We start from the raw sequence: 16,003 nt of genomic DNA on the forward strand, positions 1-16,003 counted from the left end.
CTATATAATAGGCCTTTATGCCATATGGAGTCGAATGCCTTTTGGAAATCCTCTCTCTCTCTCTCTCTCTCTCTCTCTCTCTGTGTGTGTGTGTGTGTGTGTGTGTGTGTCTTTGGGGATTCTCGAGCGTTGCTCCTACTGCGCTATTATTAACCATAGCCTGCAAACAACGTTAGGCCTATTTTTAGGCTACTTTAATTTGTCGTATGATGCATGCAAACCAATACATTTCATGAAAAAATGTATATATGTTTCTATAAGCCTACATACATTGTTGCTATTGGTGATGAACAATAATTGGATAAGGCTATAAGTCTATTTATTCATACTGCCTATTTGCGTGGTTGTGTGGTATTATTTGTTAGGCTATCATAAGCATGGATGACCCTTGATTACTGGATGAACTTCCATCCTGCTTTGAAACACACGCATGCATGCATGCACGCACACATAGCCTCTCTCTCTCTCTCTCTCTCTGTCTGTCTCTCTCTTTCTTTGTCTCTCAGAGAGAGAGAGAGAGAGAGAGAGGACGATGACCAAGAGGGACCCGAAACAATGTAGCAACATGATTGCCAATTTACAACAATAAACCATTTTCTGGAAGGAATGCGTAGAAAGTCCAAGGGACTTATAGGCTACAGCCAAGCCAGAACAAATGTTTAGCTGCTCTATAGTCTAATTGCAAGACTAAATCTGTGGACCAGGCTGTCTGACAAAGTCTTCCTCTGGAAGTCTGGATGTCAGTTGGCCCAGATTTTTCTGAGCACTTCACTCTTCATTGACCTTTGGGCCGCAGTTATTCAACTGTTCCATCATTGATTAGATTTCTGTTTACTCTAGCCTAGCAGTGGACTGTACTGTATTGAACCAGCAGGGGGCAGTAAATATGTGTGTATTGACGAGGCTACCCTGCCTTAAAAAAAATAAATTGAAATGCCTCCTTAGGTAATGCCACTTGTGCTTTTGCTAGATAAATATGCTCAGGTCAATGCGTGCTTCCTTTTTCAAAAACGGGTTTAAAAAATAATTAAACGCCATCCATAGACACTTCCGATCTTTAGCCTAAGTCTATAATTCTCAGGTTAACCTGTGCGGATAAAAGAGAAAATAGTTCATGCAATATATGATTATTATTATTAATGATAATAATAATAATGAATGGTACTTAATGTAGGCTACTCATTTGAGCAATAAAACAAATGGTGGTCCAAATGTGGTCTGATTGGAAGAAAACATCCCCTGAGGGCTCTGAGTGAAGATGAATGATTTGTAGGACTTTCTTGTCTTGTGTGTGAGCCATTTGCTTTCAGCTATAACAACGGTAAACCCATCTGACATCCAAACACAACCGATTCTTCACCTTTGTTTTTAAAATCATATGCCATAACTAGCCTACTAGGGTTTTATCATCCTTATAAAAAATCAGCAGCCAGCAGTCTCTCAGGGAATAATTCGATTCGTTAAAGAGGAGGCTAGAGCCACATACACACATGTCAATCATTAAAACAGACTCTTGATTAAGATAATACATCATAAACATAGGCTACCATTAGTCCATGCCATTTCACAAAATCTAAATGTTCCAAAAACATTTTTAAATTCGAGGGAAAGAAAGACTGGATTTTCTCTGCCTGCGTTGCCACGTCATTGCGCAGGGCGACATTGCGTCGCGAGCTCGCTCGATGACTTTCCTGAACACGCGACTGAATGGAGAGTAGTGGGCTGGAGGAGAGGGCGAAAGCGCTAATGTTACTTGCTGTCTGTTGATCCTCTGGAAACCGTTTTATCAGACAGAACAAGTAGATTGGACGTTTTCTTTAGGGTCGTCAGCTTGCCCATTCCTTTGATGGGATTAATGGCCCAGTCTGGGATTTGTTATGAAATATGCTGCGGAAGCTTTTGTGTGTAAATGGTGAGGTAGTCAGATTAAGCTAGCTAGCTAGCAAGCTTGCTAGCTAAGTAACTTGCGGCGACGTTTAATGTCAGCTCTGGTGAATGCTAGCTAGCCAGCCATCAAAATCGCCCGTTCGTGTGTTTTGTAATAATCTGACTTCGCACGTTAACAAGGTAAGTGTTCATTTTAGAGCAAGCAACTACCTTTGTTGACCATTGTTTACCAATGACAGGTCCATGATCCTGTTATCATAAACTTTTGATGGTGTTTTTTTTCTATGGTAGCTAACGTTAATTTGTCAGTGATGTATGAGAGGCAATTTATCAACTGGGGTCAGTTGAATTCAGCGTTGGCCTCTTGACAGGAGCTCAAGAGTTGAGTTGACTGGACATTTCTAAAGCTGACTAGTCCGTGATATTAATGCAAAAGTTGTTAAAAACAATGTGTTTAGGAAACGTAACGTTGACGTTACAGTACAAAATAAGTACGCAGTTAGTAAAGTTGCTAGCGTTAGTATTGAGTGTCATTTCAGTATCAACTCTGGTCAGTCCTGACATATGAATCGGCCATATACTGGTCTGTGCAAACAACATGCAAGACTTTAAACATAAGATATCCAAGTTATGAACCTCGCTTTTTGGCAGTAATAACCTTTGGGCAGATGGCCGAGATCGCATTGGACATGAAAGGAAGGGTGTACCATTAATGTTACCATGACAGCAATGAAATGCCTGCTTTAACTTCCCCCTTTCCTTTGTTTTATGGTGGGATTGTATAAACTACTAAAGTCACGTGTATGGTGATTTGGAGCTTCTTGTCATGGTAGTTAAGTGCCATACATTCTAGTCCAAGTGCTCTTTCACTACTAAGTTGTTTTGTCTGATGGATCAGTGGAGTAGATGATCACCCAAGTTAGTTTAGAGCTGCCCATTCAGGGTGTCCATGTGTGCAGTAACTTAGGTCTAGTTATTGTTACATTTCTGGACTTTATCCATTTGTACCACCAACACATTTGATAGGCCTACATGCTTCTTAAACATGCATGCATTACCCACTTTCTTTGCACAGATGAGATGACATGCTGTTAATTGAATGAGCAGTGCAAACAATGTCAAGTGTGTCCTGTCTTCTATGCTTAAATTGTTTTTTAAGCTTGCCGGCAAGATTACAGGTCTAATCACTGTAAGGTCACTTTGATAGCCTGGTGGCTTTTTCCACTGGTTCCATTAGACAGGCCAGGCAGCCTCATGTTAGACGAGTAAAAAACATTTGTTGTTACTGTAGATTTTAACTTGTTTTGCTATGGTGTCTTGGTCATGTCCTGGTCGGTGTTAAGTTGCTTGTCATAGTTTATAGATGAGTTAATCGTCCTGTCCGTACTGTGGTCCTATTCAGAGGAAGGGCTAAGCCGATAGCTTCATTAAATTCATACAACATATTAATTTCTGTGGTGCTCACCCCCAGGCACAATGAAGACAGACGTGAAAAGCGTCACCCTCGGGGTGGAGGGCATGACGTGTGGGTCCTGTGTCCACTCCATTGAGCAACGGATCGGGGGTCTTCCTGGGGTAATCAACATTCAGGTAATGGCCTCGTTGCATTTTTTTTTTTTTCTAAAAGAGGTAACCGTCCTTAAAGGGACACACTTCACCGATTAGCATTAAGCTTTGTGTCTTTAGAAAACCAGTCATGTTTTTGAATGCTCGTGCATCATTCCCTCAGTTTGCCTTGAGATGGGAGAAATACAGATTTCAATGTTGGACTTCCTGCTTTCAATGATGTAAAATGATGATTTTTACATCATTGAAAGCAGGAAGTCCTATTCATGGGTTTAATTGAAATCCGTATTTCTCCTATCTCAAGGCAAACTGAGGGAATGATGCACGACCATTCAAAAACATGACTGGTTTTCTAAAGATACAAAGCTTAATGCTAATCGGTGAAGTGTCCCTTTAACGCATGAAGGGAATTATTTTGATAAATGCCAGTAGACATTGTCATATTAATTGATTTGCAGTGTGTTTTGATAAGCATATGTAAAAAGCACTGAAAAACATACAGTATGTGCACCTTGGTCACTGAAAAGCTGAGGGCTAACACAGTCCTCTGAAATGAATTGTGTTGTATTGCGTTGGGACAGGAGAGCATATAACCCTCAGGCCACCATTGTTCATTCTCTCATTCACCCCTCTGTTTTTTCTAGCAATCAGTCGACAAGTAGCTTAGAGCCATTGAATATTTTTAGCCTTGTTAGCCTGTTCTTGTGTCATACAGACAAAGCTATTGTCTCTAGGTCGTAGCATAGTAAATTTGATTTTAAAACACAAACAAGCAGCAATTTCTATAGTCTAGGCTGCATTTTCAGTGAAAACTCCACCGGCTGTGGTCCATGGCCTCACGGGTGATGTTAACGAGCAGGTACCATGGCGACGTGTCATAGAGCATGGTGCCAATGCAGCACGTTACTTCAGGAACACTTTATAGATCTCCGAGCTATAAAGACAGATAAGGAGTGTTATTACCCTCTACCCCTCGGGGCAGTGGGGTAATTGAGGAAAAACATTCATGTGTTCAGCCCTGAGATGTCCTCATATTGTTTGTTAATTTGGCATGCCCTTTCCCTTGCTGTGCAGCTAAGCCCCTAGGCAAGGGTTGAACAAGGAGATAATGTAATAGTCTACATCTGATTGAGGCTTGGCCTTTTTAGCACTGGGCATGCAGTGTGCTGGGTAGATTGATTTTGACATCCCAAATGCTATTAAACGTCTGAGGGTGGTTGAGTGGTGCAGTTTGGTATTGTGGACTAGTTTCGTTGTAGAAAGTGACTTGAAATGACTAGAGGAGGAGCATTTTTACACTGAGATGTTAAAGCCCCCACTTAGTTGGGTAAACCTCAGAAAAGAAGGAAGGCTTTTCCACTGAGGGCCTGACTTGTAGCTTTGTGCTCAAAGGTCAGGTGATGCTATGGTTAAATCACAAGTTCTCTCATTCTCTCTCTCTCTCTCTCTCTCTCTCTCTCTCTGTGTGTGAGAGAGAGAACGTGACGCAGAGAGCAAAGGGTTCATTCTGTTCCCAGAACGTCAGTGGTTCTGACCTATAATGTAGATGTGTCACAACAGTGTTCATAAAATCCATTGTGCAAGATTCGGTTTATAGTGTGTGTCACAACTTTTAAAAGCTCCATATGCTCTCGTAGCTGCAGAGTTATTTGCTTATGTGGACACAAGGGAATTTCCAGTGTTGTTCAGTAGTATTGATTGTACAGTTCTAAAATGGACTGGATCAATATGACGTCTCTTGTCACAATCCACAGGTGTCACTAGAGCTAAAGAATGCCACGGTGGTGTTTGACCACGCATCGCAGAGCCCCGAGTCCCTGGCGGAAGCTATCGACGACATGGGTTTCGAGTGCATCCCAGCGGCTGATGGCGAAGTAACACCTGTTGCCACGGAGACACAGACTTTCCCCATCACGGGCGTCCCCGCGGACTCGCTTCAGGAGGCGCTGGCGGCGCTGTCCCAGCTCCGGGGCGTGCTGTGCGCCGAGGAGGCCGGCGACGATCTGGGGATCTCGGTCACGTACGTGCCCTCCCTCACCGGCACGGAGCAGCTCGGAGGGGTGCTGAGCAAGCTGGCGTCACCCGCCGTGGCGACCGCACCCAGTCCAGACTCCGCAACGTCCCCCCTGTCCCCCCTCAGCCCCCCTCCGGATGGGCCGGGGCGCGCCTCGGGAGCGGAGCTGGTGCGGATGCGCGTGGAGGGCATGGTGTGTCTCTCCTGCACCACCACCATCGAAGGGAAGATCGGCAAACTCAAAGGAGTTGAAAAGATCAGAGGTAAAACTGGCCAGTTTTTTGTTTTCTACATGAGACAAAACAACATACATGGACTTGTTGTCTGGTTGGTTTCTCTTCTGAAGTGTGTAATGCAACTAATTCTGACATTAAACTATTTTATTTTCCAGTTTGCTTGTGTATCTCTTGTGTGCCACATACAATAGGGAATAAAGATAATTAGGCAATTGTTCTTAAATGTTTCTGTAATTTTTTTAATCATTTGTCTGTTTCAGTGTCTCTGGAGTCCCAAGAGGCCACAGTACTGTACCTGCCATACCTCATCACAGTGGATGAGATCATCAGCCAGATAGCCGTAGCTGGCTTCAAGGCTTTTGTCAAGTCAAAGCCTCGGCCATTGCAGCTGTCTGCTACTGAAATGGAGCGCTTGGTGAGTGCCACCGTGCCTGAAGGGGGCACTGTGGCCCAGCCTGCAGAGGTCACCAACCTGCTGAAGGTCACGGGGATGCACTGCCAGTCTTGTGTGACCAACATCCAGGACACCATCGGCAAGCTGCTTGGCGTCAGCTCAGTGGTCGTTTCCCTGGAGACGGAACAGGCCACCATCCAGCATGACCCCAGAGTGGTTACAGTGGCGGCACTACAGCAGGCCATCGAGGCCCTACCGCCCGGCAAGTTCCGAACTCAACCGGTCAACGGAGACCCGAGGCCGACCCCCTCCGGCTCCGTGTCCACCTCCCCTCCACCCCCTGCCCCACTGTCCCCACAGGAGGTCAGCCTCCACCAGCCCCAGCACCCTCTCTCTTCCCCGGACGCTAGCTTCCTCCAGCCCTTGGTGGCTGTGGCGGCGGTCCATATCGAGGGCATGACTTGCAATTCCTGCGTGCAGAGCATCGAGGGCGTGATCTCGCAGAAGAAAGGGGTGAGGTCGGCCAAGGTGTCGCTGGCCGAACACCAGGGCACCTTTGAGTATGACCCACTGGTGACGTCACCGGAGGAGATAAGGGAAGCCATAGAAGACATGGGCTTTGATGCCTTCTTGCCAGGTAATTCAATTTATTTAAATTGTAAATTGTTTTGCGACTTGAATAGGGCTCGGGCACACGCCTTGCACTCTAGGAATATTGCCGCCATGTTGGTAGCGCACCGAACGTAATATCCATTCATTCAGATGCAGAAGAAAAGAAGCAGAAATATAGTTTTAGCGATTCTTTTCCTCTTGCGATCGTGGGCTGCGCTGTTACACCCCACTACACAGCAACATACGACCAAGAAGGCAAAATCTAAGTAACAGGAACACACTAATAGGTGGGAGTAAATCCATAGTAATCCATAGTAAACTAAGGAGTGAGGCTGCCAATATGGCTGTGCCTGTTTTCACGTCATGATCCCGAGCCCTATTGGTGAAAGCTGGTCAATGATGTCAAATAAATAGGGAAGAACATTGTGCTAATTTTAGTATCTGATGATTCACAGCAAGCGTTTATGAAGCTCGATGAGTTTGGCTGGACTTTGTCCTGATCTTACATTCCTGCCTAGTCGTTATGTCATATACAGTTTCCTGTAACAGACTCTTTCGAAATGAGTTCATTGAAGTTTCCTCGAGCTCATGTCTCTCCTATTGATTGACATTGCTGATTGATTGACAGCCTCCCAAAAGCAGAAGTGCACATCCCGGTCAGCGAGGCTTCACTAAAGCAACCCTAAAGAGTTTTTGGGTCATTCCACCTCAATTCAACGGATTTTAGAGAAAATTTCTGCTTGACCATCTCAGATTTGCTTCAAACTTTTACCATCTAAAGAGTAACCATTTAAACTAACTTAGCCAAAATATTAGATCGGTATACCTAATACATCCAGAGAAAAATATTTTTGAACATGGTACCCCCCTTCTGATTTTTGGCACATTGGCGCCCTCATCTAAATCTGCAGCAAAGTTCAGATGTCATTATCTCAAAAAGTGTTCAAGCTTAAGACTTCAAATTTTCTGTGAATAATGATTGCTACCTATAGATTCCACATATTCATTCCTAAGTCGTATGTGTTGACACTGACTGTGGTTCAATCTTGTGAAATCAGAAGAAAAATTGCAGATTTCTTTCACACCCCCACATTCGGTGCCCCATTACACAATTTGTAAACAAAATGTTTGGCAAATGGTTATGTCTCTCCACAGAAGTGTTTAAGCTGTCTTTGAAAAAGTAATGAAGAGGTGTCTATATTGCTTTTTTGTTGGAAGTATTGTAACACAAAACTGAAAAACAATCAATTTGGATAATATTGTATCTCCCCATTACAGAGGTATGACAAGCTATTCCAATGAAGTGAACACATCTCCAGAAAGAGTATGAAATGGGCTTTCAGACTGTGAAATTTCAAGATGGTATTATGGCTATGGTTATTGAAATGTTATTTTTGAAATATTGGTCTACTATAACAACACATTGCTGATATCCATGAACAGTGACATCTAGTGGCATTAAATAGTGACAGCAGCAATTTATTTCGGAAATACAGGAAATATTTTATTAGTTCATCACTCAGCAAGTAAATGAAAATATAAATGTTTAACAGTATGAGACATAAACATCTGATACTTAGGAATAAGACAAGGATTATGAAATCATTAAATAATAGCACAAAAAAGCAACGCTAATTGTTGTAATAGACCAATATTTAAAAAAATGTTTTTTAATAACTGCAGCCATAATACCATCTTGAAATTTCACAGTCTGAAAGCCCATTCCATACTCTTTCTGGAGATGTGTTCAATTCATTGGTATAGCGTGTCATACCTCTGTAATGGGGAGATACAATATCATCCAAATTGATTATTTTTCAGTTTTGTGTTACAATACTTCCAACAAAAAAGCAATATAGACACCTCTTAATTACTTTTTCAAAGACAGCTTAAACACTTCTGTAGAGAGATATAACCATTTGTCAAACATTTTGTTTACAAATTGTGTAATGGAGCACCCAATGTGGGGGTTGAAAAAAATCTGCCATTTTTCTTCTGATTTCACAAGATTGAAACACAGTCAGTATCAATACATACGGCCTACAAATGACTATGTGGAATCTATAGGTAGCAATCATTATTCACAGAAAATTTGAAGTCTTTAGCTTGAACACTTTTTGAGATAATGACATCTGAACGTTGCTGCAGATTTAGATGAGGGCGCCAATGTGCCAAAAATCAGAAGGGGGGTACCATGTTCAAAAACGTTTTTCTCTGGATGTATTAGGTATACCAGTCTAATATTTTGGCTAAGTCAGTTTAAATGGTTACTCTTCAGGTGGTAAAATTTTGAAGGAAATCTGAGATGGTCAAGCAGAAGGCATTTGTTGAATTGAGGTGGAATGACCCTTTTTGTACCTTAAAATAATGTTTCCAAAATCATGTCAGTGGTTTATCAACTTGTAACAGGGTGAATGACACTTCTGCATTCCTATCGTATCGGCTATAATCGCACGATATGTAAGTTTACCAGATTGGGTAGCGGAACTGTAGCGGAGACATAAGAAACTACAAATTTGATTTGCTTCGATGTCGCAATACATCATACAACATACTCTACTTTGTCTGTGGACATTGTTATTTGCTTTTGTTATTGTTATTGTCATTGTTATTAGCGAGTAAAAAATGCTTTAGTGTTGCTTTAAATGTCAGTTACACAACAGGCCTTTTTCTACTTGACAGAGACCAATTCCCTGGTGCCCAGGCCAGCCAGCTCAAGCAGCCCTCCGTCCTTGCGCAGCCAGGCCCTGTCTCCGTCCTCCGTGAGCGGAAAGGAGAGGGAGACGGAGGAGGACTCGGAGCTAGGCCCCGCCAACGGAACCGCCCAGACGTACTCCAAATGCTTCATCCAGGTCGGGGGGATGACCTGCGCGTCCTGCGTGGCCAACATCGAAAGGAACCTCAAAAATGAGCACGGTAGTTTCCTCAGTGACCAAAAAAAAAAAAGAAAAAGCATGTCCTTTTGGCCTTTTTGACGGATACATTTGTCAAATCGCTTGCACTTCTTCAAGGCCCTAAAATGGCTTGAATAGTTCCATCAGTGGATTTGGTGATGTAGCTCCCGTGAGGCTGATTGTTAGCCAATTGCTGACTTGTTGACAGCCCAAGACTGACCATAATCACAACCATAACTCCGGTTGTGTCAGCAAATGGTATGCTTGTTGTTAATTGATGGCCCAACTGCATTAAAACTGGGGACGTTAAAGTAAAATCAGACCATCAGCTGAACTATGTGGTCATGCTCAGCCATGATTTGCTTACAGCGCAGCAAAAATACTTGGAAAAAGGCTTCACGCCGAAAAGTTGTTTTAATAAATTACTATCATCTGAAAAAGAGTGTGCGGGGTCTTCTCCAGTTTATCTACAACTACGCATCCTGCGACCAGCACCTCGTAGAAAACCACTGGTGTGCGTTGGTTTCTCTTACTAAAATGACTTTGCTAACTGCTCTCTCGCCTGTGTATAGGAGTGCACTCTGTGCTGGTGGCTCTGATGGCCAGCAAAGCAGAGGTGCGCTTCAACCCCAGCGTCATCGACCCGCTGAAGATCGCCGAGTGCATCAGGGAGCTGGGCTTCAGCGCCTCGGTGATGGAGAACTACGACGGCTCGGACGGCTCGCTGGAGCTGGTGGTGAGTAGGGGTGGGGGCCATGAAAGACATGCGATTAAACTGTAAAAATGTGTGTGTGTGTGTGTGTGTTGAATGATCCTCCGTAATGTTTTAATAGTTCAAAATGAAAGAACAAACTTTGTAAAATCCATTGCATTTGTTGAACATCTAGTTGTTGTGGAAATGGTCACTGAGTAATTATCACAAACTACCAGACTGGTTAAATAGCATTCTCCTCTTTTGTGCCTTGCATGCATTTGTTCAATCTGCCTGTCAGAGTGTCAAACACAAGTACTGTTATCCAACAGGCAGGCTTAAAAATAACAAGAATAGCAGTTGTTGGACTGGTTTATGTGCCTCGAATAGATGGCGGGGAAACCAGCCTGGTCACCTTGCGCAAAGCGCCCTGGCACTGTCTGAACCTTTACCCCACTGTCTCTGTGACAGGTGCGAGGAATGACGTGTGCCTCTTGTGTGCACAAGATTGAGTCCAACCTCATGAAACAGAAGGGCGTCGTTTACGCCTCCGTTGCCCTGGCAACCAACAAAGCCCACATCAAGTATGACCCGGAGGTAACGGGACCCCGTGATGTCATCAGGCTGATTGAGGTGAGCAATCAAGGTTTATTTGTATAATTGTTTTTTTTTATTATTATTATTTTTTATGTTGATGTTTGATCTTTTGTCAAAGGCAGGTTAGGATTGTCACGTCATTCTTTGTATTTTGAAATGATTACTATTATTTTTTAACAGAATTTGGGTTTTGAAGCATCACTAGTGAAGAGGGATCGCACTGCTAATCACCTGGATCACAGTCAGGAGATACAGCAGTAAGTCAGCACTTCACACCCTCTGCATGCATTTAATGAACCCTCTGTTATTGTAATTGTGATAAAACAATCTATTAAGAAATATGTGTTTGTGTGTAAAATGTGTACATTCTATCAGGGAGGCACGGATTGTGAAATTCTAAGCCGATATCAATGCTAATGTATATTTTTTGTCTTTGTTGGCTTGCTTAGTTTTTGTTGTTAGTTATCGTTGGGTGGAAACAATTGTCAGGTCTTTCAGGCCTCCATAGCGCAACATTTGCTTCGTGCAGAATTGATGCAACACAACAGATAAACATCAGCCACTTCCATTGGTACATGTCATATACATTTTCCCATAGCTGATATCAGTCAACAAGGTCGATCTGGGCCAATACAGCAGTTTGGCAATACATCATTGCATCCCCACATTTTATCTGATAAAATTTTTTACACCTCAGCTGTTAACTCATTAAGCATTTTCTTCTGTTACATTTACTTTTTGTTTAAAAGAAACGTATCCCTTGAACTTTATCAGGCAGTATGTGTAACACTAACTCACACCACAATTATATCAAAAAGCAGAAGATTCATATTTGTCAGATCAAAGTTGCAATAAAGATGATAATGGCTGGGTTTCCCAAAATTGTTAAGAAGCTCTTAAGTGCTAAGAACTTCTTAGGAGCGTTGTAAGAATGTTCTAAGAACGCTCCTAAGAAGTTCTTAGGACTTAAGAGCTTCTTAACGATTTTGGGAAACCCGGCCAATATACGTGTTATGACCTTTTTAAAAAGACATTTTGTGCTATTTAGGTTTGGCTTGAACTTTGGTCCCATGTGAAGCGATGTGTGAATGAATGCCCCCCTTGCCTTGCTGTCTTAGGTGGAGGCGGTCGTTCCTGGTGAGCCTGTTCTTCTGCGTGCCCGTTATGGGCATGATGATGTACATGATCGTGATGGACCAGCAGATCAGCTCGGCGCACCACCACAACGCCACGGCAGAGGAGCGGCAGGCCGCGCACGAGCACATGGTCCTGGAGCGCCAACTGATGCCCGGCCTGTCCATCATGAACCTGCTCTCCTTCCTCTTCTGCGTGCCCGTGCAGGTGTGTGTGTGTGTGTGTGTGTGTGTGTGTGTGTGTGTGTGTGTGTGTGTGTGTGTGTGTGTGTGTGTGTGTGTGTGTGTGTGTGTGTGTGTGTGTGTGTGTGTGTGTGTGTGTGTGTGTGTGCACACTTGTGTGTGTGTGTGTGTGTGTGTGCACTTGTGTGTGTGGGGTCACTTGAGTGTATGTGTGCCCATTCAGTTGGGGGCACTTGTGTGTGTTTGTATGCAATTCTAATCCAGCCCTTTTTTTCCAATATATTTGGTATATTTGCTTCAAAGCAAATAGGAAAGAAATAGGAAAAATAGGTAAATGAAAAACTAATAAAGTGGCTTGGACTCACGCATGCTCTATTCCGAGGGAATCAGCCATGTGCTTCAGAAACAGAGAAGGTAGAGGTGTCGTGAGGCCGTTGACCTCAAATGTAAACAACCCTAATGTAAACCAAACACCAGAACAATGGACTAACTGGGAATTTACAGCAGAAGCATTTTTTTCAGTCGCCTGCCTGATGTCCGTCTATTGTTAGCGACAGAATTCCATTAGAATCAGTATCTGTTTATTCCGGGCAGGGCTTTGCGGGTGGATTGCAGCCAGTAACAAAACAGGAAGTGTGTTTTTCACCCTTTGAACTGGGCATCATTTTTCGTCACAAAGTTGGACCTACATGACAGCTTCTATTCTAGAGCGAATGCGAAGCGTGCACACACAGAAAAACAAATGGATGAACACATTGTCGTGTCATGCTAAAGACAGAGGCAGACTTAGTGTAAATTGATTGATTTTTGTTGCACTCCGTCTTATGCCTTCCATGAGGGTTTAAATCTCCAGTAAGGTGTTGGTTCCCCTCACATGACAGATAAGAATGTCATAAGGGACACAAGCACCTGGGGGACTATGACATTCAGCAGGGCATGGGAAATGTAATCACGGATCCATTAGAACGGCGTTTACTCTGCCTGCCCTTGGGCCAGTGAGTGCTTAGTTCCTGGAAGATGTGCTTTCATTAAAAACCCCAGTCTGTCTTGTTTTAAGTCAAGAAAATCATGACCCCACCCACCCCTCCAACCCCATCGGAACAGATCAATTAATCGATTTCATTGGGTCATGTTTTGTGTTAAATTTTTAACGTAATCATGTATCGATTAGAGATCAATTCCGTAAACCTTTCCGACTCTCTCCACAGTTCATCGGCGGCCGCTACTTCTACATCCAGGCCTACAAAGCCCTAAAGCATAAGACGGCCAACATGGATGTTCTCATCGTCCTGGCAACCTCCATAGCCTTCACCTACTCTCTGATCATCCTGCTGGTTGCCATGGGGGAGAGGGCAAGGGTCAACCCCATCACCTTCTTCGATACGCCCCCTATGCTGTTTGTGTTTATTTCTCTCGGCAGGTGGCTGGAGCAGATTGCTAAGGTAAACAGTGTTACCTGCGTCATTGCTTATAATTGCGCTGTCAATCTGTTTATCTGTTTCATTGTCAATCTGTTTATGATTCACACTTTACTGTACAGACAGAGGTTGTGTCGAGCTCAAGGGATAGTGCTAGAGAAAGAGTTCTTTCTTTGTTTTTGCACAAATGTGTGGACTGGTCAGTAATTTCTCTTACCACTTCATTTCTTCAATATGACAAAATAGTATACAGTAAGCAAAGTGAAAAGATGTACTTGTTGACTAAGCTGAGAGTTTTAAGTGCTACTGCCTAGGGTTGCACTCTGTGCATCTTAAATGCGCTATACAAATAAAAATGACTTGACTTGACTAGTGTAAGACAGTGGGGTTACTGTACACAATTGAATTAAATGGCGCATCAACGTCTGCATGCTCTACTATAATCTCCCGACTATTAGCCGCGGCTTATACATTGATTTTGCAAAATGTCTTCAGCTATGAGGTTAATACAGGGCGGCAGTTAATATGGTGTTAATATGGTTTTGTTTCTTTTAACTTGCATAAAACGGTGTCCTCTGGCTTATACACAATGCGGCTCATATGCGGGAAATTACTGTGATAGCCCTTCATATTTCTTTTTGTTTTTTGAAAATTATATTTATTGGATTTTTTAAAATTGCCATACCATAACACCACATACAGAAACTATATACACACCGCTTTTATCAGGATATCAGGATCTAAATATATGCACATGTGCACACATACACCTATATGCACATACACATACATAAATACATACATACATACATACATACAGTACATGTACGTACATACATACATACATACATACATACATCCAAGTTAAGAAGCCCTTCACATTTCTACTTGAAAACTAGCTTTATGTCTAGGTGTGTAAAAAGGCAAAAGAGTGAAAGTGTTGTGAACTTCTCGTCCCTGCCCAGAGTAAGACCTCCGAGGCCCTGTCCAAGCTGATGTCCCTGCAGGCCACAGAGGCCACTGTAGTGAGTCTGAATGCCGACATGTCAGTGATAAGGTAGGCTGCCATCATTTGGCCACTTCTCAAGTTCAAGTTTTTTTTATTGTCATATATACCTTGCAGTATAATGAAATTCTTGTGCCACAGTTGCAATAAGGAGGGTAGGTAATAACAGTAGGTAGTGTGAGAGAGGGGGGGCTTAAATAAGGGGAGATGAAATAGATTTGTAAAGTACCACATATAGCCAAACTATCTGTACACTGTGATCAGATAGGACAAATTATTTTCACACTCGGATTTGATACAGTCTAAACATTGTGTGAACAGTGAACACAGTACATGCGTGGATACTGTCTATCTGTCTGTCTGTTTGCATCCATGTCTCGTGGCCTTTCATGTTTCCCACTTCTGTGTGATCTCTTTTTGTAACTGCATCTCTCTCTCGGTCTCCTTCCCTCCCTCTCTCCATCTCTCCTCTCCCCCTCTCCCTCCCCCTCTCTCTCTGTCTAGTGAGGAGCAGGTGGACGTGGAGCTGGTCCAGAGAGGGGACGTGGTGAAGGTGGTGCCAGGGGGGAAGTTCCCGGTGGACGGCCGCGTCATCGAAGGCCACTCCATGGCCGATGAATCACTCATCACAGGTGGCTTATCAGATTTGTCCAGATTATGTTGCCAAAAGGGTTTAAACCGAGGTTTGAGACGGTCACCTCCAGTGGTTTTGTGTCAATGTCTTCACGAAAAAAGTGTAGTTGCTAGCAGAAGTTATTTTTAAAATTTGAAGAATTGTTTTAAATTGGAGAAAGCTAAATGAGGTTTTATTTGTTTTTTTTTGGTTAAAATGTATGCAATTATGCTTTGTCCTCATACACGTTTCATATTACAGTGGTGTGTGTTTGTGTGTATTGCATGCATGTTTGTATGTTTGCAAAGTCTGGGGGAAAAAACCCCTATAAAGTAGCCAGGAAGTCAGGCCAGTATAGGGGCTTATTCTGTTGAGTGTCTCTGGTTCAGACCAGAAGAGGCCACTCTGCAGAGCACCTGCCTCCAGTGCAGATGATTATGGCCTTTTTCCAGACCATATGCACCGGCAGTGCTATTCTAAGCTGTGGCTTCAGGCAGAGCACTATTGTCTGTCTTGCAGAGGTAATCATAGGCATCAAGACATTTTTGTTGGGAGTTTTTTTCACAAAGGACATGAAAGGGGCCCTGCCAGAGTGTGTGTGTGTGTGTGTGTGCGTGTGTGTGTGCGTGCGTGCGTGCGTGCGTGCGCGTGCGTCTGCGTGCGTCTGCGTGTGTGTGTCACAGTGAGAAAGGGATACAATGGCACAGTCGGTCTCTCTTTGCTTGTCCTGGACCTTTGCTCTACCAAGAACATGACACA

General features: G+C 43.3%; 1 protein-coding gene across 1 annotated transcript in view; it reads left to right on the plus strand.

Annotated features, from left to right (window-relative positions):
* Positions 1-1,710: 1,710 nt before the first annotated feature.
* Positions 1,711-16,003, plus strand: part of atp7a (ATPase copper transporting alpha) — a 28,375-nt gene continuing 14,082 nt past the window's right edge. Inside the window, exons 1-12 of the mRNA XM_062524006.1 lie at positions 1,711-2,067; positions 3,359-3,477; positions 5,208-5,730; positions 5,964-6,734; positions 9,392-9,625; positions 10,176-10,339; positions 10,766-10,927; positions 11,072-11,148; positions 12,010-12,232; positions 13,416-13,649; positions 14,591-14,682; positions 15,136-15,263. Of these exons, the coding sequence (XP_062379990.1) occupies positions 3,364-3,477; positions 5,208-5,730; positions 5,964-6,734; positions 9,392-9,625; positions 10,176-10,339; positions 10,766-10,927; positions 11,072-11,148; positions 12,010-12,232; positions 13,416-13,649; positions 14,591-14,682; positions 15,136-15,263 (2,722 nt within the window). The 5' untranslated portion in view covers positions 1,711-2,067; positions 3,359-3,363. The remainder of the gene's footprint in view (positions 2,068-3,358; positions 3,478-5,207; positions 5,731-5,963; positions 6,735-9,391; positions 9,626-10,175; positions 10,340-10,765; positions 10,928-11,071; positions 11,149-12,009; positions 12,233-13,415; positions 13,650-14,590; positions 14,683-15,135; positions 15,264-16,003) is intronic.

The sequence above is a fragment of the Sardina pilchardus genome, chromosome 21 (assembly GCF_963854185.1).
Source record: "Sardina pilchardus chromosome 21, fSarPil1.1, whole genome shotgun sequence".
NCBI classification, from domain to species: Eukaryota; Metazoa; Chordata; class Actinopteri; order Clupeiformes; family Clupeidae; genus Sardina; species Sardina pilchardus.